Here is a 24,889-nt window from a genome sequence, read left to right on the forward strand (position 1 = left end):
GGGGGGATTTTACAAACAAATACAGCAGTGCCTTGAAATCTTAACTTTTCATCGAGACATCTCCACTCCTCTCTCAGCTCATCAGTACACCGTTCATATTAGTTGCTCGTCACAGAGGATATGACAGGTGGTACTGTGATAGTATCTGGCTACCTATGTTGAAGGACCACAATCTAGATGCTAGTTAGCATTAGCATTATGTTAGCTGTCTGAAGACTTCAAAGCAAAAGTAAAAAAAAATCGGTTGGACAGCTGGCCAAATATTGGGCTTTCATGTAGATTTGTGTATACACTGGCAGTTTACTAGCGTGGAGGCGCAGCACAATCTTGTCAAGTCATGATGCACAAACTCAAAAATTCTTCATATTCGGTTTAGTGATGTTTTTTTTAAATTTTTTATATATATGTATATAAAATAAAATACTGTAAAGTGCTGTAAAGGCACGTTTACAAAACGTTTTTTTTTCTTGGGTGACACTGAAACTGATTAATGAAAGGTGCACAGGTGCACAGTGATGAGACACTATTCAAATGCTATGAATGTTTACATAGCCATTACCTAAACAAACAGGACCAATTGGCAGAAGAAATGTTGTCAACACACACGCACACACTGGATGATGTTTGCTTTGCGATTGGCCGAATGTGGTGCTTGAAGAACAATAACCGGGCAAATATTATTTTACAGCCTATTTAGTGTACGGCAGATGTAAAGTTGGACCGGTGAACATTACCAAAGTGTATGAGGAACATTTTGGTGGGGAAATCGTAGAGAAGAAAGTTTTAAGATGGGAAATATTAAAGTTAAAGTCATGATTGACAAACAAAAATGACCCAAAGCCATTTTAAGAGGCATTTAATTGACTTTTTTTTCCTACCCAGCAATGAAATTGGTAGAGTTCAACTCACCAGGAATTAGCTCGCTAACTTACGGAGAGAAGCAAATAGCAATAACAAAACAGGAGCTTTTTTTTTTTTGAACTAACAAACATGGACTTTGATTATGGAAGATAGATGTCTAATTTCCTTTTTCGTCATTTGACTCGCAAAAACAAGTTTTACCTTCCCCACAATCAATAATGGTACTGCCCCGTTGTCCCAGGAAGTTGCCTCATAAAGTTAGTTGACCAACTTTTTTTTTTTTTTTAAACGAGTTTACATGTTAGCTTACATAAAAGAGGTTGAGTGCCGCAATATGCAAGGTGCACCGAGCTGTCAATCACAACCCAAGTGATGCATGTGTGTGTGTGTGCGGATGTGACCACGCGTGCGTTGGCGTTTTATAACTTATGAATAAGATTTGCTCTCAGGCAGATTCCTCGGGGGACGAGTCCTGCGCTATTTCTTTTTTTTTTTGCAAGGTAAAACATTAAATGCCACTCGACAAAAACTGCTCGTGTCATCATAAACACCCTTCTGCAGTATACGGGGATTAGCCAAGGAAGCTAATTAGCATGTCACAACTATATAAATAGAATCCGTTAATTCCCTGCGGTAATTAAACACGGTAACTTAACGGTAACTGATTATGCGTTTATGTGATCTAAGAGAAGCTCACATTCCACTCCCAGAATGCTAATGGCCGAGAAATGAAAAACGTCATTCTCCATGAACTCAATGTAGCCTGCGACTATTTTATTTCATTTTACTGGTGTTAGTCCCTTAAAGATGACGATATTTTTAAAATGTTGTTAGTTTCAAGTCATAATGGGACCGTACCCCAGGAAAAAAAATAAAATAATAAAAAAAAGGTCATTTTTTTCAACGCAAGGGCTCAGCTTGTACATGAAAAGTAGAGAAAACGCAGCCCACCGAGTCCCTCTGACCTTTTTTTCCCGCCCACCATTTAGCGGCGAGAGTGCGGACGGGTAATGAAGTGCCCCCGCTCCAGCGCCGCCATTATTTTGAAGGTCGTCGGACTGCTTTGCGACGGCCGCACTGAGATAATCACTCGTTCCGCCAGCTTCCTCAACACACACGTGAGCGCTTGCTCCCATTTTTACTCAGGCTATTATCACAAATGTTGCCTTGGATGAGGTATCAGCATCATCAGCCGCTGCTGCTGCGTGCTGCAGTGGGAGTCACTCAAACTGTGCAGGCAAATGAGGATGACGCCACCTTGTGGACGCCCGAGCAGACAGCAGGCCATGTCGGTTCAATCGATGGCAAATAAGAAAATCAATAACAACCCCGTTTTTTTTTTTTCCATATCTAAACACAGCAAAAGCGAATTAGTAAGCCGTGCGATAAATCTCTCCAAAGAGAAGGCGCCGAGAAACGAGGAGATGAAGAGGTGCTAGCGAGAGATGGCACGGCCGGGATTTATTGCTGCTGTTGCTTCCTCTTCTTGAAACAGACTCGTAAATGTTTTTGATGCCCCGCAAATAAATTACCCGCATCCGTGCGTGTGTAGGCGCTCCGCTGACAATAAATAATGCGGCTGAAAAAAACAAAAAAAAAAAGTTCAATCATTCCCGATGTTTAGATTTATCGATGCGTTAGTTCTGTATACCGTGCAGTGCATCGAGTTTCGATGCGTTTCTCTTTGAATCACGTTCAGTATTCTAGTCGGGCAACGCGGTGCCATAGTGGTTAGCACATCTGCCTCACAGTTGAGTGGTTAGAATCTGTGGATTTCTGGTTTGAATTTTGGGATATTGCAAAAAAAATTTCAAACCCGCGACTTGTTGAGAAGTTCTCACATTTTTGTGACAGAACAGACAAAAATATCGTCCAGGTGACGGCTTGAAAAACGTGTCAGTTGGGTCACTCGCAAGCCGAGGTAGCGCCGTTTTTCTATTTCCATTATTTCCATTGAGGCAAGTCGTCCGCATTTTTGTATTTCAAAGTAAAAAGACGCCCTATTTCTGTTTCAAAGCAAACACGTGCATTAGCCGGCGAGAGAAACGCAAACGCTTTTTTTACGCTCTTGAACGTCCTCCTTCACGCTTCCCACATGCGCGAGGTCAAGAGACTCCCCTGTGACGCTGCCCTTCGTACAACTCGCCGCTCATTACAACACCCGCTTGCACACGCGATGGGGAAAAAAAATAAAAAGTCCCAAAAATCAATGCAGATTGGTCGCTCCCGAGATGCATTCATGCGTGTAAACGTCTGCAGAGAAGGTTTCCTCGAGAAAAACAACAACAACAAAAAAAAGCAATTTGTTCCTCAGCATTGTGAGGAGCTTCACGTCTGCATCAAGCAGCTTTTTTTGTACTCGTCATGTATTGATCCTTTTGCTTTGGACTTTAAGTAGCTTTTAGCTTTTTTGTCTGGCATGGGCCCCAATTTCTCATCACTTTTTAAGGAGAGTCCAAAAAAAAACCGACATTGGCTCGTTCAAGTGAGCAAACCTTTTTGGGCACTTTAACTCATTCACTCCCAGCCGAGTGGGAAAAAAAAAAAGGATCTTTGACGTCTTTAGCCGTCAATGCCAGTAAATGAGTTAAATTGGTTAATAATTTGAAAAAAAACAAAAACGTGTAGATCAACCATTATAGGTTTGTGAAAAATACCAAATTTGGACGTGTAATATTTTGGACCTTTTTTTATTTTTGTATGATAATGATACAACAACTACTACTAGTTATATTACTAGTCATAACAATTCAATGGTATGTTAATCGGAAAAAAATAAAATAAAATATTACAAAATATAACAGATATAAATAAAAGTTAAAATTATTTTATTTTATTTCTTCACATTTGCTGTGATTGTTTAATTTAGTTTTTAGTTTAGTCTCATCAATATTGTCAGCAAAAATCCAAAATAGGTTACGCGAGTGTCACTATGTCAACTGCGGCCGCGGTGTCCGTGCTTTGCCGAGGAACGATTCATTGAAGTCCTACTCACCGTAATTAAACTGTATTGACTTAATTACCTCCATGCCTGACAGAGTAATCAAACCGGACGAGTTTGGGGCTGGGCGCGAGCTAACCTTTCGCTGAGGTGTCTGTTACGCTACGTGGCCTTCGGGGATAACATTACCGCCTGCCTGTGTTGCTTGTGTGATTTCTTTTTCGGGCCCTCTTGGAATCATTACGTTTATTCTTAGTCTTCTGACCAATTGAGCGGCAAGTCGGCCATTTTGGTTTTAAACTGCCATTAGGAGTGTTTCCTTACACTAAGATACGTTTATACTGTGTATATTTGCATGCTTTTTATGAATGTCTGCTGCTAATGTTATACATTAACGGCTACATTACGCCGCCGACTCTGTGTGATCTATATCTTTGCTGCTGTAACACCTCAAATTTCCCCATTGTGGGACTAATAAAGGACATCTTATCTTATCTTATCTTATCTTAAGGACTCGCCGTGCGCAAAAAGATGATCCCTCATCGAAACTTGTAAAGTGCAAATAAAATGTCTTGCAAATTTAAGCCGGCCTGCGGACTAATATCAACTCTGAGAACAAGCGCAGCAATTAATTAATGCCATGAAAAAAAATAATAAAATCTCCAACAACTCTCCACGGGTGACGCAAGGCCAACGTGATCCCCGCCAAGGTGTTTTTTGGCCGCCCTCCTTGGCGCAACAAGCCCATCCATACAACACGGGTTCAAAAGGGAAATGATGTTGAGACGTATGAAAATGACTTATCGCTGACAACCGGCGAGGACAGATGGCGGTCCTTGGATCATCGCAACCACGTTAACCTTCCAGCGACGGGATCGCAAGCTTACGTCGTGCGGGCCAGATGGGTCACGGCTCCAAAAATACCTTTTCTGCTTTTTCTCTGCAGAGACGAACAGAATGAAAAGCTGCAGGCCTTTTTCATGCAATACTCTTTATTTGTATGGCGCATTTCTTTCCGATTGCGGCTCATTTCGTGAAACTGGTGACAGAAACCATCGCTCATTCTTTTTCATGGCAAATCTGCAAAACGATTTTTTTTTTTGTATGCCACTTTTGGAACTTTCAAATGTCAAGGTGCAAGAAGGCCCCCATAGACGAGAAACCCCCTGGGCTTGTCTTGTCTGTAAATTTACAGACGTCGTTAAAAACCTCATCTCCCGCTGGCTGGCTCGAGTCAAGTCTCACAAGCACAAAGACCATATATCGCAACGAACACCACACAAAAAAAAAAAAAAAAACCTTTCCTGGAAGAGAAGCTCACGTACAGAATGTCAGAACCCACCGCGACTGGCGTACACCCAAACAAATTCATTGCGAGGCACAGCGCGTACTATGGGATCTATTTTTAAGGCGGGAGTATTCAGCAAAAGATGACTTCATAGGATGAGCATTTTGAATGAGACAACTGCCCACGGGTGGAGGAAGCTGAGGAGCCGGCCTACTGTTTAGCAACCACCGGCACTTTGCCGTCAGCTGTTGGGTGATTGTACGAAATGTATATGGACTTCCCGGACTAAATGCGGAGATTTGATTTTGTCAAATGCATCATGGCGTATTTTGTTGCTTTACTACGAAAACTTGCATATCACATTGACCATATTTGGTTGGGTTTATTTTTCAATATGACATCATAAAATGAACCTATCATGGTTGCTTTCTATCTAAAAATGAGGCTGAACTGGAAATACTTCCTGTTTTTACGCATCTTTCAAATTTATAGCGTTAAACACAGCAGTCATCATCTAGTGGCTTGCAGTGGAATTACACCCAAAATAAACCATACAAAATAAAGTTAAAGTGAACAGAATAAATCAAATAAAACCAAAACTCACTGGGGAGCGCATCGTAACAGAACGCGCAAAATGTCTTAAGTTAAAGTCGGCCATTTTGGAAAATCATAAAGACCTAAAAGGCAAATTGCAGGGCTTTGTACTTTGACGAGCTCTTCCTCTTGAATATGTCGGAATGTGTCTGAGTCAGTCATTTAAACGCTCAATTTCGACCATTCCCCATTCTCCACATGGTCCCTCACTACAAAGTCGTCCTTGATTGCTTTTGGTTGTTGAGCGACCACATTTGAACCTTAATATGCAGGAGAATGTTAAGCGAGCATCGTAGAACACAAAGATGAGGGATGCAAGTGATCTCCTTAAAAGTCACACATGAATCCCTTTGGGGATTAAGCTTTGCATACCAACGAAGGACCTCGGATGTGATGCGTCCCTTTTGTCAAGTTAACATCAAACAAGCGCAGCTTTTTCTGTTGACTCTGGAAATCCGCTTGAGATGCAGAGAGAGTTCAACTAAGTCCTCGACGTGATGGAGTGTCGCCCCGTGATGAGAAAGAGCTCCGTCTGTCCTCGGTATGTTTGAAAACCCTCAACCAGTCGTCGCACAACGGCCAATTTGATGATTTGTCAGGTCATCAAGCTGCGCTACCTTAATCCCTGGTTTGTTCCATCCCAAGGACAAACCTCAGAATGAGCGGCGACTTAATTGACACCCGAGCAAGCCTGCGTGGCGTTTAAAGAGCGATACGTCCTGTAACCTTGAAGAAACAGCAAGTGAAGTGATATGACATCACCGCCCGGACACTGATCATGATTGAACATTATTATTCGATGACTTGATGAAGTTGTCAGCTAGCCAAGGCTAGCGCCAGCGCCTACTTATGGCCCATAAATGTCTGGCCGTTTCCCAATTTCGTAAGAAAATATGACCAAGTGGAAGAGAGTCCAATAACACCTTGCCGCACTTGACAAACGCAAAGTATGCCTGTGATCACTACGGGGTCAACGAATGCAATATTATCAACGCATATCAATTAATGTTAGCATAGCGCTTCTCCACCTGCAAGGCACTCGTAGCGTTTCAAACCGACTTACGGATGACACAGCAATAAGAGCAAATGGGGATTCTGTATCTTGCTCAAGGACACTTTGGTCACAAGGAATCGAACCCACAGCCTGTGGGTTGGGAGACAACCACTCGAACGCTATCAGCTGAACCATTTCTTAGTCATTCAAAATCGAAAAAAAATTGACATCTTAATATTTGGTCCCAATATTAGTAGTTATATGATTTAAATGTCTTTGTATCTCAAGAATAATAAAAAACTCTTGAGTTTTGATCAGGGACATGAATGGACAATTCAGTCCAATGAATCAAATTAATTATTAAATGTGGAGGTGACACAAGTCGTTTTATATTTCAGTCAAAAATAAATCATAGTTAGTTAACAAAGTGGCCTCAAACGTGGAAAAGTTTCACTCAGGCACATAAATGGAAAGCCTCTGCTTGGGTCCCGTTTGTTAGCAAGATGTAGCTAAGAAGAATAGGCTAGCAGTTAAGAGCAGAAAATAACAAAAACAGCACACAAAAAAAAGAAAACTTTATTTTTTGTATTTATGCTTTAATGTAGCAGGCACGATGGTCGTATGTGGCTGTATATGCATTTCTTCTTAAAGGTGAAACTCTTGAATTTTAATCAGGCACCTGAATGGGCACCTGAATGTTTTGGGATCCATTTGCTAGCAAGATGTGGCTAACAGGTAAGACCACAAAATAAGATCTTGTTGCATTATTCAAGGATAAAAAAAAAAAAACACCACAAATATATTAGGCTCAAGTAATCATCAAAATAATATGTCAAGAATATCTAAAAATTTAGTCCAAAAGATGGTGACATTTTAATCAGCACATAAATGGACAACCTGCGCTAAATGTGTTTCTGGTTTTCTAGTGAGAGTCAAATTTTTTTCCTTGCTTTTATATAATACAAAATGACAATGCGTGCTAGCACTTTTCTTTTGCACATTTACCTGAGATTTTATCAAGCTTCTTTTCATTCTTTAGTTCCATTAGTGTTGTGTATCATCCTTTTATGCTTCTGTTTTGCCAGTCTGAGCTGTACTACACAGCAGGCAGTCGCAATGAGAATCCAAATAAATAGAACCTTTTTTTTTTTTCCAATTAGGACTCACCGTCCTGGAAGTATTATGCAAACACAAGCGGCCGCACTGAGCCATGATCAATCGTGAGTGTGCGTATGTGCGCGTCTCACCCGAGCCGCCGACACAAAACTACAGCCTGTGCGATGAGGACATGGCTACCTTGTTTTGATCGCTGGCGCTGGCGAGTGATTAACGCGTAGATGACATAAAAAGAGGTCCTTGGTGGCGTTTCAAATGGGATTTTGTGGCAGCATTATTACAGACATAGCCCGTGTGTGTGTGTGTGTGTGGTGTTGTGTGTATTTTTGACTTGTAGGGTTGCTGCTGGAAGTGTCAGAGGTGAACAGGTGTTTGTTGTTGGATGAATGAAGAGGTGACGCCGATTTATGACTTTGGGTTATGGCGGGCCATTAAACTGAAGGCCTCTGCTGCCCACTGTGGGCGGGTGGGAGCTTTGTGTGGACCTTGACATGGCCGCCATCTATTAATAGCTACGAGGGAAGGAAAGAACGAAAGAAAGAACGAACGGGAGAGAAAAAGAAATGGGCTGGTGCAATCCGTGTATTTCCTCCCGTGTTGCTGAGCAGCGTACACACAGGCACTGGCGCATGCTCGTTATGCTCACAGTTGGTGGTCTCGCTCTGAGGGATTACTGGACCTTCCCCAAATTTCAATATAACAAATGACACCTTTTTTTTTTTTTGTGCGTGATTCTCATAACGATGAGGCACTGGGAAACAGACGGGAGAGGGGGAGACAAAAGAACCTTTTTTTTTTTGCGATTGTGTTGCAGTTTTCTATTTATGAAGAGACAGCCCACATTTTGTTTTTACTGAAACTAAAATGGCCGTCTTTTTTCGGGCATAAAACCGTGATAGACACATCTCCCCAATTTGCCGTCGTTTGGTGAAAATGGCGTCCAGGGCTCATTTTTCAAACTTCAGAGTACCCGAAAATGGCTGCGTCAAACTATGAAACCGACTTCCAGGTCAATTTTAAGCACAGGTTCTTGTTGCTTTTTCATGCAATAGACATGATTAGAAATCATGAAATACATTATTAAATGGATATATTGAATTGCTTAATTGATTTTAATTAGATTTTTTTTTAGAAGTACCACTAATGCAAAAAATGAAAAATAGGAACTTGTGTTTTCTAGCGATGACAGCATGCATTTATTTACAAACGTCAACATCCCCCTGCTATGTTGTGTTAACGTGTCGAGCGCGGAGACTAAACAGCAGCGTGGCGGCGTGGCATTGTCACAAGTCCCGAACTGGAGCGAGCTGATTGACTGTAGCAGCTGCCTCATCCCTGAGCTGTCCGTGCATTGCTGTATTTTCCCTTTCCAATTTGTCACAAAAAGTATCCGCTCATTCACGCCGACAACAGCCGCGGTCGGACTTGCGCAAGTCCCCCTCCCACCCGTCCCCCTCCATCCCTCCTTGTCGCTTCTGACACCGTCAGCACATCTCAAAGACGCATCATTATCGCCTCAGAACACGCCACCTTTGAGAGGGTCCGTCACCGTGGCCCTTACGCGCGTGGTTGGATTATCAACATCTACACCAGCGCAACGGTGAATCCTCCACAGATGAGTGAAACCAGTTGCACCAACACGGAATTGGTTCATCCCTTGCGAGGCTTGAGGCATTCGACTTTGATTGTCCACCGAATAGTACTTGATTTCAAGTCCCTGTAAAGTGGAAATAAAAATGTCTTGTAAATTGGACTCAACATAAAGAAGAGTATTTTTAACAACCCGGTCAATCACCAAGTATATAAAAGGCGTGAAAATCGAGACAACCACGGTTGACGTGTCAGGACTTCCACTTGAAGCCTCTGGTGGCAAAAATGTGTCACTGCAAGGCTTTTCCACACCGCCACGAGGGGAAGCGAACCACCAGCTAGCTCGCAGGCTAACATGCATTAAAAAAAAAACTTTCAAGGAGCAGTTCATGAAATTTAAAAAGAGGTCGGCCATTTTGGTTTGAAGTGGCCAGTTTGACGGCGATTTTTAAAAATGTGTTTCGTTCTGCATCTCTAGTGTTTTGCATGACTTCACACAACATGGCCGCCAAACTTTTTTTTCCCCAATCTTCTTGCAGGCTTGACCACTTCCTGCGAGGCCAACGCTAACCCGACGCGACGTGCCCTGCCCAAATCTCTTCCACGTACCGTAAGTCATCGACTGAACTCGGGAACCTTCCAGAAGCGCGTGTTGACATTCATATCGCATGTGCCTGGCCAAGTGATGAAGGCAAAGCCCCCGTACTGTAGAAATAATTCATCGGGCCCATATGTGATTTGCCATTACGACGAGACCACGCGTGACACCCGCAGTGCGCCTTTAACCTTCAAGCGCACACATGCAGTTAAGGCTCGCTATTTGTGCGGCAAAGCCTTCCTTTAATCAATGCGGCCCTATTGATCACTCTTCCCGAGGAGGAAGGGACATGGCGGGGAAATCAATTACACGTATGCAGTGCATAATCAAATTTCTGAAAAGCGCTTGGCTAAGGGGGAATATTCAATCCCACCTCACACACACACGGGAGCTCGACGGGGAAATATCACGGCTCTATTGAACAATATTCACGAGTGAGAGTGAGCGAGTCCGATACGTCAGTGTAGCTAATGATCCGGGAGATAATAAGGGATGCATAATTTAATGTCTCTATTTATTCATTTAAGAGAGGCGAGTGGGGCAGATCATTACGTGTTCATAAGCAGAGGATAAGGTGGCTTTTGATTACGTGGCGGAGGCGTGCAGGTGTGTCTGGTTTAGCCCACTTGTTCTCTTGTTCAAGAATTAGGGTCAGGCCGGCGTCTTCTTTTCTGCTCGGGATCAGTTTACACGTCTCAAGTGCTTGACACCTTGTCACGCGTTGTTTTTGCCTGTTCGAAGTGCTGGGTTAAAATTGCGTGACGTAGCTAACCCAGTGCTGAGGCAATGTTGGGTTATTTATTATTCCAGTGCTTTGGGTTGAGGATTTGACTCAGCACGATGGGTCAAAATTTGGGTTCAACAAGTGGTCAGCCCACCTAAATCCAATCTTCAACGTGATCTGATAACGAAATGTGCTCCCTGGTGTCACAATACATATATTGGTGCTTTGGTTGTCTTTTCATAGGGTGAAAAATTCCATTTTTTTTTTTTTTTTTTTTTAAATTAATTCTTTTTTTTTTTTTTTTTACTAAAAGAAGGTGGTAATCATCTTCATTTTAAAAAGAAACAAAAAACAACAATAAAAGTGCATAGATATTTTAAATAAATAATAATAAAAAAATTACTTAATTAATTAAAAAATTATATATATAAATATATATATATATATATATATATATATATATATATATATATATATATATATATGTGCACACTGCCTGGTGTAAACACTGTGGTTCTTTCTCTGACCAAATGTCCTTTTCCTAAACTCCTAACTGCTGCTGATTCATCAAGTTTGTCACGTTAAAACTCAGCCGTACAGCATCAACAGCTTGTGCGTCGCTCACTTCCCACACAAATCAGCGTTTACGCAACCGCGTGCATCAGGCCCTCAGCCCCCCACCCTTCCTGCAAGCGCGATCTGCATGGTGGTGGCCAGTCAGTTCACCCCTCGCCGGGGAGGTGCTGCAGCCCCTCTCGGCTCCCTGGCGTGTGTGCGTGCGCACACTCCGCTACATCTGGACACTTCGTTCGGCGCACTCTCCTCCCGAAACTCCCCTCCCTGCCTTTTCACGCAAGTGCTTGCAACAAGCGAGTGCGCACGGATGGAGGCGGGACTCTTATTTTTCTCTCTCTCGGCAATGATGGAGCGTTAAGAGGAAGACGTTTTTAATGCACACACACCAGCACACTCAAGTCGACAGCATGCGGGACGCGCGGCGGTCTCTGCGCGGTGCCTGTGGATCGCTCTCGGCCGCGGAAGCTTGACTGTTACACGTCGGAGGAGGACTGGAGTCGGACGAGGGGGGAGATCCCGCTTCGATGGACGGACTTTGCATGGACAAATGTGAATTATCTTGGCAAGGTAAGACCCTTCGTACTTTCTGTGACAACAGCTAAAACGTTTGGCGTGCATGTGGTGGAATGTTATGCAAAAAAATAGTCGTAATTTTTGTGTTGTGGAGGGGAAACAATGTCATAAAACTCACGAATTTTCGAGAAACTGTTGCATTATTTCATATTCATACGATGTTGTGATGTTATTGAATTCCCTCTTCGCGTCACTTGTCTCGCATTGACTTGATCATAGTCAGATTATGGTCGAGTGATGAAGGAACCCTGGAAAGGGGTGCCGGTTCACACACATGACTGGTGTGCCCTTGAGCAAGGCACAGAATCCCCCGAAAAAAACTGCTTTTGGCTCACGCGGAGGTTCTCCAGAGGCAACAATGTCGACTTTTGAGAATAAACACAAAGTGTAAAATTCACTGTTATGTTGACACACTTTAAAGTTATTGCTAAAATGATGTCGTTAAATTAATAATGACTTATGAACAATCTTTATTGCGAAATTTTGGGATAACTTGTACAAGCACCGAGTCAACTTGACCCGAGAACAGCATTGCTGTTTGTGTCAAATGAACAAATGCAAAGGAGAAATTTGTGCAACTAAGTGCAAAATTCTTTTAGACAGAATGTCGCTTCACTATTTTAATCGGATAATCTTGCCGTTATGCTCCGGATGCGACTGATCCATTTGACGCATCCCGTTACTTTGAACTAAAACATTAAAGACGTTCATTTCAAATTTACTTCGAAAGAGCATTGCTGTTCGTGTGCTTTAAATGCAGACGAGACATTTTGTCAACCGTGTGCGAAGCGTAACGTGAATGACGACACGGATGATGATTCGTCCTCTCCAATGTAGCTTTCATCTTACTCTCCGCGAGAAATATCGACTTTTAAAGCAAAGTGATTGATCCGGCCACCACGTTCCCGGAGACGTGATGAAGCGGGGTCATTACCGGTGTTGCCGAGAGAATTTGTAATACTGCCGGACGTTTCATCATTCAAACGCTTTGCTCTATTTCCTCAGCCATGGAGCGACTTGCCTTCAAAAGACCCAGCGCCCATTTTTAGGCTCTCTTTGGTGGACTTTTTGAAACCGTCACAAGTCTTTTGGGTCTTCTCCGTCGCCATGGCCGAGAAGCTGGGACCCGTCGGGCTCAAGCCCGCCAACGTTCTACCCCTTCCCTCGGTGCCGCCGGAACCCATCGACATCATCCGCACCAAAGCCCGCTCCCGCCGGGTCCGCCTCAACGTCGGCGGCCTCAACCACGAAGTCCTGTGGCGGACTCTGGACCGGCTGCCGAGGACCCGCCTTGGCAAACTGCGGGACTGCAACACGCACGAGTCCCTGATGGAGGTGTGTGACGACTACAGCCTGAACGAGAACGAGTACTTCTTCGACCGCCACCCCGGGGCTTTCACCTCAATCCTGAATTTTTACCGCACGGGCAAGCTTCACATGATGGAGGAGATGTGCGCCCTTTCCTTCGGCCAGGAGTTGGACTTCTGGGGGATTGATGAGATCTACCTGGAGTCCTGCTGCCAGGCTCGCTACCACCAGAAGAAGGAGCAGATGAACGAGGAGCTGCGCAGGGAGGCGGAGACCCTGAGGGAACGTGAGGGCGACGGCGAGTTTGACAACACCTGCTGCCCAGAGAAGAGGAAGAAGCTGTGGGATCTCTTGGAGAAGCCCGGCTCGTCTGTCGCTGCCAAGGTAGGGAATCGAAAGGCGAAGTGCCATCGTTTCACAATACCCCTCCGTATCATGCTTCCTCTTCACATGAAACAGTAATAATCGAATTATAAAAGCCGTGTTAAAGTAAGACCTCCCCCCCCCCCCCTCCCCAAGTTTACTAGGCGCTGTGCGATGTCACGGCCATAACTCCGATCATAAAAAACGGTGACATCTCCTTCAACTCCTCCTCAGCCTCGGCTGCCCTCATTCCAGCCGTTTTCGGACTCGTCCCTTCTCAATTAGGTCAGCCAGACTTGATGAAATCCAATCACTGGTTGTAGACGTCAGGTCTCAAGTGTCCTGATCTCATCAGGGCAGGGCACTGGCGTTCTGGGATTATATTCCATGTCAAGTGGATCATAAAAGACGCGGGTGAATGAAGCGTGTGGTTTTATGCGATTGATGCAGATTCAACTTTTTTGGGTGGGTTTGGAATGATCTGACTTTTTCACGCAAGTTTTGAGGTCTTTGTGTTTATCTGGCATAAACCATATTCAGGACCGTCGCAACATCCATTTTCTAGATTACTTCATTCAGGTTGCGGATGAGCTGGAGGCTAAATTTGGAACGCACCATGCACTGGTTGGACAACCAATTGCTGGGCACATGTATACAAACATTTACACTCATGTTCACACCTGTGAAAAATGTCATCTGTCATTGACCTTTTGAATATGCGATTTTTGATCCGAGGAATTTTTGGTTTAGTTTGAACTTCATAGTACCAGTGTAATCAGTTTTGACAGTCGCAGGCGGGTGATATTTACTGCTTTCCTTTCCGTTCACTCGTCTTTCATGTATTATTCGTGCAAAAAGCTCTTAAGTGATTTGTGATTGCCAAGGATGCTCTCGGAGTTTCATAATTGCATTGAGACAAACGGCGCTTGAACGGTGGGACGGAAGCCGATATCTCCTCGAAAGCCAAGTCCCTCTGATTCAAAACGGAAGGCGATATTTCGATAGAGCGGTCCGTCTTTTTCCAGACATGTGTGCGCATGGCGCGGGGGGGAAGCCTTTTCGAGGGAAATCCCGCCTTCATTCTCATTGCATTTTTTTGTGGGGGGCGGAGAGCTGGAACGTGACTTAAATGGCTCGGTCGTGTGATCGCGCCGTTTTGAAAATAGACTTTGGATGACTGCGCCGTGAGGTCAGGGAAGCCTTTTAGAGGCCAAGGGCTGAACCTTTGAAAGGCGTCCATGAAAACATGCCGGTGCTCAGCTTGCAACATGCAGAGACACTTGAGTAATGTTTGTGATGTAAGCGCGCTCTTCCCCGGTGCAAAGGTCGTACACACCGCACCGCACTCGTAAAGGTCAATCGAGCTTTTTCAGCGGGGTCAGACGAGCTCGGGTTACGTTCAGCCGAAGCCATCAAATTGATACAGTGAGAGGATAATCTCTTCCAGTCCCACTGTGGGAAATTTTGTACGTCAACAAGAAAGTGCCGCGCGTTTCTTCCTCAAAGATTTATCAACATGTTTGAGGAGGAACTGGGAAGTTGGACCGACTCCACTGTGGTCGTCCGCTCAAGCATCACAAAAAAAAAAAAAAAATGTAATAGTTGAGGAAAAATAAAAAGCGGCGAGCGATGTCAGAGATGCATTCGCGGGAGTTGCGCCCCAGGATGCTGAGCTGGATCTTTGCAAATCATTTTGCATGAATAATGAATGAAACGGTCGCGGGGTGAGAAATGTTCGAATGCAGCAGCTTTTGTGTGCACAAAACTTGGTGACTTTGGCTCAGGGTGACCGGATCAGGACAAAGATGCAGACCCAGAGGGGGTTGGGGGGGGGGTCAAAGTTCAGATGTCATATTTTTTTTTTTTTTTTTTTTTTGGAGTTGATGTTTGTGTAAGTTTCAGATCAGGATGGTCTGTATTAGTTACTTCACACCCGCATTGCGTCTCCTCGGTGGCATTTGTGATTAGCGAGTCTAAATGTATACGTTGAGATTAGCATGCGTGGATATTGAATACAAAGGTTGCAGCTGAGTCTCGTAATGCAATCAAGGATGTCTGTAGAAGTCTTTTGGATTGCATTCACCAGCCAGGAATTGCTTTCCCAATCAATATCCAGGAGCATTTTACAGAGATGATTGTTTCTTCTTGACATGTCTGCCAGTTGTTTTTAATCATTCCGTTCACGCGATGCGTCGAAATGCCGACAGAAATTGAATTCAGTGGCTCTCGGAGCTGCTCGTTGCCTCTCACGTGCTCCCCCAGGCTTTTCACGCCAGCGCACGGAGCGTTCGGCCTCATTCAATGTCGTGTTCCCATTCAAATATGAAAGATGGATATGAGTGCCGTTCTTACGCGGCTCTACCTGCCGTGTTCGCAACCTTTCGCACTCTTGCTGAAATTGTGGTCGGCCTACGGAAGGTGAAATCAATAGGTGCTGACATTTTAAGGCAGGAAATTCTGGATTGTTTGTTGGCCACGTGCAATTGACTTGATGCGGCGATAAGCCTGCCCACGGGTCGCTGAAAAGTCATTTTCGTCATCGCAGCCTTGCAGCTCCCTTGCGAGATAAGTTGCCGTCTCCTTGTAAGCGTTATCGTCGCATCGCGCATCCCTGCTTGGCCTTCAACACGCAAGCGATACACCTTCACCTCCATCGTCCCGCCTCCCTCCAGCAGGCCTCTCTAATCAGCCTTGCATTTCGGCACCGCCACCTCAATCCGCTTATCCCGCAATCATAATCAGATCAGACGGAACCTCCTAGATTGACGGTGGCGTGGGTTTGCAAGAGGTAGCGACGATTAGCATCTCCGAGCGGCTGTGTGTGAGGGATGCACATCCACGTGTCATCGGAATCGTCTGCGATGCAACGCCTCCGTTTGACACGCATTTGTGACACATGACCTCACACGGCACGTCAAAGAAGCGCCACCATCTGGAGTAAATCCTTGCAAACGTCATCTCCTCACTGAGGTTGAGCCAACCATTATGTGGAGATGCGTTTCACACGACAACTTTTCCAAAATGTTCAAAATAAAAAAAAAAAAGGTACTTCAAATGCGTCACTTGAAATAGTTTTTGCTGATAATGTAACACTTGTGCGCGTCCCAAGGTCGTATTCAAAGCAAAGAGGGCCCGTTATTGATTGCGCTAAAGCCGCGTTTCGAGTAAATAAAGGAGCGTCTTCCTCAGCCGGAGTTGAAAGGGAACTTGCCAGAGTGCACGGGAGGTTCTTCAGAGACAGCCACCGATGCAGCGAGCGCCGTTTGTCGATGTCAATTAGCCGGGCTGCAATGAAAACGCAATCGCCCACTCCCCGAGAAGGAGTTCAAATCGCAAATACAGTCGGAATGGAGATGGAGCAAAACGAAAGCCGCCTCGACTTCGCCATAAAAACTCAGCGTGTGTTTTTTTTTTTTTTTTTTTTTTGCTTGGCTTTGCTAAAACGAAGCCTCCACCTCGCTTGCTTTCATTTGCTTGATTACCGCGGAGGGCTCACATGCGGAAGAATTACAGCCCCCGCCGGTGGCGTTGCCTCGCACGTGCGCCGTGATTTATCAATTAGGACGAGTGGGAAACGGCGCTTGAGGAAAAGGCGTCGCTAAGTTGGCGTCTGCAAAACAATTTCAATTTAATCTGGTGGCGAATGATGCATAAAATCCGAGTCTGTTCAAGAGGTTTGAGAGTACGCATTCGGATCGGGACTAAATTGTCCTGCATTAGACGCCGTTTTTGTAATTAAGCGTCGCTCTCTCGAGATCTAACTGCTGGAGTTGCGGAACAAGTCACTTTTGTAAAAAAAGGGAGGGATTTTGCACCATTTTGCATTCTTGTCCTGACGTCATTCATCAGCTCGAGCAACAAGACTAAGTTCGGACTGCACCGACGTGCAACTCAGCCTGTTGCAACCGAAACTGATGAAGCCTGCACATCAAAAGATGTGCAAAAGTGGAAAGAGAAAAAAAATAATAAATAGCGGAGGTCGGCTGGCTCTGCCCGAGTGACAAACGAGGTGAAAGGCTAATGCGTTGCCTCGCCGTCTTCCCGTTCCTCGTTTAGCGTCGCCCTCGTCCCCGGCGGGCGGCGCAAATTGCGGGGAAAGTGATCATTCGCGTGAACGCCACACACACGCGAGCTCGTGGACGCCCTCGTGCAGACACGCTCAGCTTTTTATTTGAAAATGAAAAAGCTGAGCTCAGCTTTATTCCCCTTCCAGTGCGGGAAGTTATTGCCACCCTGACATCTCCCTCCCTCGCTCGCTCGACACCACTTTGAGAAGTCTTCGCCCTCCCTTCCGCTTTGGCTCTCGCGCTGTCCGCCAGGGCAGCTGCTCTCACGGCCTCTACTTGAAAAGCTTTTCAGCAACATCGCCAACGAGCCTTCACGTCCTCTGAAAGCTCTTTGGCTTGCCCGCGCTTCCTCTCGTCGCCTCTTCCCTCTCGAGGGGAGGACGCTGGATTTCCTTCCTCGGCGCGCAGCTGATTGGAATTCAAAGCGGTGTCGTTACGTTTGCCGCCCTATCGATCACCTTCAGGATTCATCAAAGTGCGGCCTCAGGTGGCTCCGCTTCCTGTGTTTGTCAGTGAAATGTACAAACCTTTGGTCCCCGCTGAGGTCCAGAAGCAGAACTCGCTAGCTCTGGATTTACACGGCGGGCTCCATTTTTTTTTTATTTTTCCAAGAGACTCCCTTGTGATTTTACTGTTTAAAGTGAGTGACCAAACCCAGCTCCAACTTTTCCTGAAACTGACCCAAATGCTACCCTCGCCTGAAACTTTTCAACGTCGTGACCACGTGAAACAAATCAAACCTCAACTCTGTAATACGAACCCACCAGTGTCAAACTCAAGGCCCCGGGGCCACATCAGAGCCCACTACTGCAATTTTGGTGGCCCTCGAAATCAGATTCTGTCAACGTCGTGTTTCTTGCTGAATTGATTTGTTCTTTTTATTTAACATTTCGATGATTGTCGTGGATGTTTTTGCTGCAGCCACGTTAGGAAATATTGAGATCAGTGGATTTTTGTCCACATTCAGAAGCAATCTGAGAATATCAGATTTAATTTCTCCCTCCCACCACATTGACACCCCAAAAAAAAAAAATGTAATGAGATAAGAATGAAATGCAAATCGCGCTCGGCGGCACGTTTGTGTCCCATCGTTTGCCTTCATTTGTGTTTGCGTCGTTGCCACGGCGACCGCCACCCGCACGGCGATGACTTATCGACACCGAGAGAGCGCTTCATCTCTGCCCGGGCTACGTGAGAAGGCAGAGCAGCTGGTCCGTCGCCACCGACCTCGCATGCAAATAATCCGAGGGAGGCGTTTTCGCTCGGCTTCGATGCCTCCTTTTGATTTCCACGCGTTATACTTTTTTTTATTTTTAACCTTCGTCTTATTTTCTGCACCTCCACGATATGCCATTGAAAGATTTAATAATCTCGCCTTCCTCCACTGTTGAAGATATTCTGAAGAGAAGCAGCTTTTTTGCGTTTACATGCTAGAAGAATGTCTCTCGCATGCCGATCCGATGTTTTCGCAGCACATCAGCAGCTAAATGACTTGCGTGGAAACCATGACTTAAAAATAAAACCCCCACGATGAAGAAAATGAGTGAGGTTAAACGGGGTTGCAGCCACTTGTTCGCGATTCTGCTACTTTTGTTCCCATGCAGCATTCAAAATGTTTTTTTTTTTAACTGATGAGCCGCAAACAAGGCGCACTTGACGCCACCCTTCAAGCCTCGTCTCGCGTGAAATCCGCTGGTCTCACTCGGCCAGGCCGCTTAAGTGTCCTTCATCCCGTTCACCTTTGCACCCAAATCACTCGCCGCCTTGACTCTTTTCACGCAGCGGCTCCCCCCCGACGGGTTTGGGCTGAACGGCACTTGGCCGCCACTTCTGGCAGCACCCCAACAACGACCCCCCCCCCCGAAGGATTCTTGTTGTGCAATAAATTCCTCTTAAAAGAGTGTGACGGTATCTAAAGGCCACACTGTCGTCTTACGTACTCGCAGTTTTTCTGTTCCAAAGTAATGACGGAGGTGTCGGAGAGCAAATAACGACGCTAATGCTGATGGATGATTGTTGACGCTCAGAAAAGTTGCACCCATGTTGTCCCATTTGCAACGTTGTTGTCTGATTTTTTTTTTTTTTGGAGCGATGGCACGCCATTATGAAAGAAACACTTGAGCAAGGTTCAGCAATATACGGCCCGTGGGCCATAAATGGCCCAGGAAAGTGCTTGATCCGTCCTAGCATGAGTGTGCTAGGACCTTAATTTCCTGTAGGACCCCCGAAAAATATATATTTTTTAAACTGTACTTTATAAATATATTTTCTCGAGATTATACCATGCCGACCAAAATTCATTTCATTATGGCAGACTTCCTGTTTCCTTTCAAGCATAAATTCTTGCGATAAAAGACGGACTAAATTTCGCGTTGCCATGTGAAACCAGCTATGGCGCCGTTTTTGTTTTGTCATTTTGAAATCACGATCGTTGCAAGGAGGACTTCCTTAAGACTTAAGTGGCCCTTGACAAGATAGAGCCCCTCTATTCCTACATTGGATAATCCACTTTGGAACTCAATTTATGTTGCGATGTAAGTCACAGATCGACACCATAAAGCTGGACTTCGCTGCAGATATAAAACGCGCCTCTTAATAACGCATTGGCACGTTAACAACACCGAGCAACGACGCACAATTATCCAGACTAATAAAGCCCAGGAAATATGGATTGTCTCCCCCCCTTTCTTTCTGGGAATACCGACAAGAGATTAGGATGTTTTATTTAAATGTTCTGCCGCATTGTGAATGGCCAAAGGCTAATGCGGATTAGCGTGTCAAGTATTAAATCAGTTGTTGAGGCAGTAATTTATCCGGCCTCGGATACAAAGTTCATCCCGTCTGTTAGGGCTTCATTATGCATTTTTTTTTTTTTTTTTTTTTAGCGCTAGTCACATTTATTCAGAAACCCTAGTGTGTAATCTTTTGTCCCATTTAAACAAAAAAAAAAAAAAAGGAAAAATCGCAGGATTCTGTTAAGAAGGGTTTATGAGAATTTGGAATGTGTCTGGAGTCTGAGAGTTAACTATTTGCTTTTCTTTTCATTATTTATTTCAACAGTTGAGAGCAGGTTTTACCAAACTGGTCTTGAGCCTGATTAACTCACGTCTTCAGCCAACAAGGGCAGAAAAAGAGTTAAGTGAAATAACGGGTCTTAGTCATTGGATATGAATTGACTTTTTGCGTTCTCGAAATGGGTGCTTTAAAAGTCTCGGAAAGGTCAGTTAAACGATGTCATAAATATTCATTTCAATGTTTACCGTTAAGATGTCTGGCAAGTCCCCTGTCCTTCTCGCCGTGGATTAAATGCGACCGTGTAAATCCCTGCCAGCCTCCTGTCAGTCTGCCTCTCTGCCGCGCACCCCCAAACCGATGTGCCGCCACTTCCGCTCGCCTTAATCCTCCCCATCCACGACATCAGCGGCACTCTCCAGACGGAAATGAAATGTCTCGTTCCACTCTTGACAAATCAATTAGCGGCGTCGGATGCGCAAACTGGGTGAAAGGCGTTAAAACTATTAGCGGGAATTGAAGGCTGGATGAGGTGGTCGTAGTGGGGGTGGAGTAAACGCCTATTTGCGCGGTTTCACCTCTTAATCCTCATATGAGATGCGCAGAGGAATTCGGTGAAGCATGAAATACATTATTGAAGTTCCTCAAAACTTTTTGTTTTAATTTGACAAGTGCTAGGCTAATACTTGAGGATCATTAAATCAGAAAATCACTCTTAACACACCGCACATCACAGCGAAACCAAATTTGATCCCCGTACCCCAATACGGACTTCTTCCACCTCATCATGTCACGGCGGCCCACACCTCTCAGGACGCGGCGCTAATTTGCCAACACACACGTCAACATTCATTGCGGCGGCCGTCTCGCGGCACACACTTCAGCCTGCTGCACATGACATTAGCGCATGTGAGCATGAGCGTGCAGGAGTGCCAATGCAGCACATTGTGGCCGGCCATGTAGAACGCTGCGGCCGACATAAAATACAAGCTCGGAATCTGCTCGAGATCAGGGATGGCCAACTTAAGCCCTGGAGGCGAACGCAACGAACAATTAAGCCGCCATGCACGCTTGTAAGTGTGGAATTTATTCATGGTCTTGGAGGACACCTCCTCATGCACTTCAAACGAACTGTCAACGGTTCTCGTTTGTGTGTTTTGGAGATCGTTGTTGTAGTGGCAGCTTAAATTGAGCGATAGCGACTTTAGCCAAACTTGGCAAAAAGGTTTGTGTTTAAATTCAGCCATCATGTTTTCCATAGCTTGAAAGACAACATTTTGTTGACGTAACTTGGCCTCGGTTGCCAGCCGGCGCCTGCTCCCTCGTCTCTGCTCAAGTATTTGTCTTTGTGTTGGGGGTGCTCTTGAGTGATGTGCCATCTAATGGCGAACACTGTTATTACATCATAAAACTAATGCGCCACGTTATTTGACCAAATTAATCTAGGGCCACTTCGAGTGGGTTATGTCTAGGAACCACTGTAGCTGTAAAAAAAAAAAATATTGATTTAAAGCAAGGAGCTGTCAGAGACGCACAGAGTTTGGGCTGTCAAGCCGCAAAGTCAAGCAAGAAGTAGAAATTGACACGTGATCAGAATCAACACTTTGTTGACACGTCACAAGTTTCGCCTCCATCCATCATTTTGCCGTGTTCCACGTTCATGTCAAGGTTGTGTTTGGCTCCTGTACGCTAGCGCAAAGCCGCACGCACACACACCTTGTCCCTTCTGTCAGATGGCGCTAAATGTTTAATGAGCGTGTTTGTTCAGCATTGCTGCAGTATTAAACTCCAGCACAACAAGAGACTACCTTAAAACTTCCACAGTACATATCAGCACGCAGCTCGCTTATGTTGTATTTTAAAGGAAACTTCCAATTCATTTATTTGTTTTTTTACTACTTTTATAGACAATAAATCAGAACTTTGCAATACTTTTTCCACATACATTTTTTTTGTTTTTGATTGGATTTCTTTTATTGCCGCTTGAATACGATGTATCATAGCATTGTCTACTGCAACACACCCCAAAGTCACGGTTTATACCTCTTGCGCTTGTGTGACCCTTCAAACTTGCCTGAAAGATAAGCGTCCCTATGAAGGACGCTGAATCGTCATATACTTTGCTGGAGTTTACTTTTGTCCTCAGTTTGACCCTTGCGCGTGTATTTGTGTACGCATGTGTCTGCGTGTGTATATCATCAGCCGCCCACTTGAAATCCTTAATACGCCACCTTACTACCTGACGCTAAAACAATTTCTTTTAGCTGCTAATCCGGCACGCGCGGCGGCGGCTATTTAAAGTCCCGTGTCAAATTTAGCGGCTGCAGAGGTGCACGGGATGTCACTTTATCATCCTGATGGCTTCATCTTCATCTCTGCTGCAAATAGAAAGGGATGAATTTGTCGCTTCTGTTCATCAGCTCATCAAAAAGAAGCAAACTCATTTAATCAACATACCTCCTACAAATGTGCCTGTCTTTCTTTTTTTTTTTTTGTGGGAACAATTTAGTCCCGTAATAGCTCCCACCGTGCACCCAGAACAGGTGTATACATTTCCGCAGCAAATCCGACCGGAACGACCATGCCCGCACTGCAATCCATACCCGTGTCGGATTGCTTCGGAGAAGGTCAGGGAATTACGGGGCGCTCCGTTGTAAACAAGAGCGATGCTAATAAACTCAGCCTCATTACGTTCCCACCTCAAACCACCCCCAGTTTTGAATTCTCCATGCCAGAGTGAATTCCAACTGTTGACTCATAGTATCGGGGGTCTCCCTCCGAAGTTCACTTCTTCTCCTACGTTATTTATAGCGGCCGACAAGAAGACGAGACGTAACCTAGACAACAGCGGGGGGATACTTTCACACTCGGAAAAAGCATGTAATTACGTCTCTTCCTGTCAGTGTTTGACACAGCTGCCTGATTATAGAGCGAGAACGGAGAAACAGATTGTTCCGATAATAACGTAGATTTTTTTTTTTTTTTTTTTAAACGTCAAGCTTCTCTGCACTCAACAAAAAAAAAAAATAAACTGTATTTTTCCGCCTTTATCATGCGACTGTGGTAGCCACGCGATAATGAAGGGCATAGCAGTACGACACGCACCAGCCAGCGACTGATTAGGGAGGTTAGAGGAGTAATTAAGCAGCTGCGTTGGACGAGTTAATTAAAAGGAAGCCGGCGCAAAGATCGAGGGGGGTGACTGTCGAGTTACAGTATTTGAGTGATTTGCCTCCGTCTTTGCCTTTACTCGAAAAGGCCAACAACGGGGAGGGGGAGATCATGGTGATAATGTCATACGGCACCTGCCGTTTGGTGTTTGTCGAGTGTTTCGGATCCATACTTGTATTTCTGTATTCTAACATGCACGTTTTCTGAATGTGGAAAGAAAAACTCAAGTTGAAATTAGCATTTGATTAGCATTTAAATTACTAGCATGTTGAGCTAATCGCTAGCCCAATATGCGACTCACCACGTGCGAGTGCGAAATAGTGCACATTGTGTACCTGTCGAGCAGGACCCGATTGCGCAGTGACCGCAGGTCAACTTGGTGGGAAGCAGCTGCCTCCTGTCTGGACGCCGGCCCGGTTCTTGCTTTCAGCGCGTTTATTTCCAGGAAGCCCGGACACCTGCTGTCTGTTCACACTGGGCTGTGATTTCCACGTGTGGAAGACAAAGACGGGACATCCTCTCCTTGTTGATGTCTCAACTCTAAATCTTTTTTGATGACTGCATGGTCGAGCTCCATTTGAGGCGGCCTTTAATTGTAAATTACTGTACAGTATATCAAAGACATGTTGTAATGCTTTTGTTCACGTTCAAATGAAATGTAATTTTTTTTCCTCCGATGAGGTGAGGTTACCAAAACACTCCTGGTCTGGCCCCTCTGTACTTTTTGGCGTCTATATCCGTCAATGGCAGTGAATGAGTTAATTGGGCCATCCCTTGCTAGGTTACTTATTGAAGATTCCGATTTTTTTTTTCAGGGAACACACAGACTAAATGTGATTAGCCCGATTAGCCCCCACCGTGTTCTTTCGGGCTCGTTATCATCCTTCTGTTGCCGTTTAACCGCACCTGCATCGTCATGGCTGCTGCCTGATACCTCCTAATTCGCTAATATACCATTGTGACCCTGTCGCAAGAGCAATTGGCGTCCCCCCCCACCTCTCTCATGCTGTCATCACAGGGCAATGCTCCATCACCACAATTAAGGCTTTTATGGCTCGGGTCGCAAGGTCCTCCCTTCGCCGGAGGAGGTGAAATGAAAGACGGAGGCTCACA

At 45.0% G+C, this 24,889-nt stretch overlaps 1 protein-coding gene across 1 annotated transcript in view; it reads left to right on the forward strand.

Moving 5' to 3' along the window:
- Positions 1-11,488: 11,488 nt before the first annotated feature.
- Positions 11,489-24,889, forward strand: part of kcnb2b (potassium voltage-gated channel subfamily B member 2b) — a 35,324-nt gene continuing 21,923 nt past the window's right edge. The window contains exons 1-2 of the mRNA XM_088282508.1: positions 11,489-11,849; positions 12,861-13,547. Coding sequence (XP_088138634.1) covers positions 12,963-13,547 — 585 coding nt within the window. The 5' untranslated portion in view covers positions 11,489-11,849; positions 12,861-12,962. The remainder of the gene's footprint in view (positions 11,850-12,860; positions 13,548-24,889) is intronic.

The sequence above is a fragment of the Idiotropiscis lumnitzeri genome, chromosome 19 (genome assembly GCF_059441095.1).
Source record: "Idiotropiscis lumnitzeri isolate Australia: NSW breed Sydney's pygmy pipehorse chromosome 19, RoL_Ilum_1.0, whole genome shotgun sequence".
In the NCBI taxonomy this organism is placed as follows: Eukaryota; Metazoa; Chordata; class Actinopteri; order Syngnathiformes; family Syngnathidae; genus Idiotropiscis; species Idiotropiscis lumnitzeri.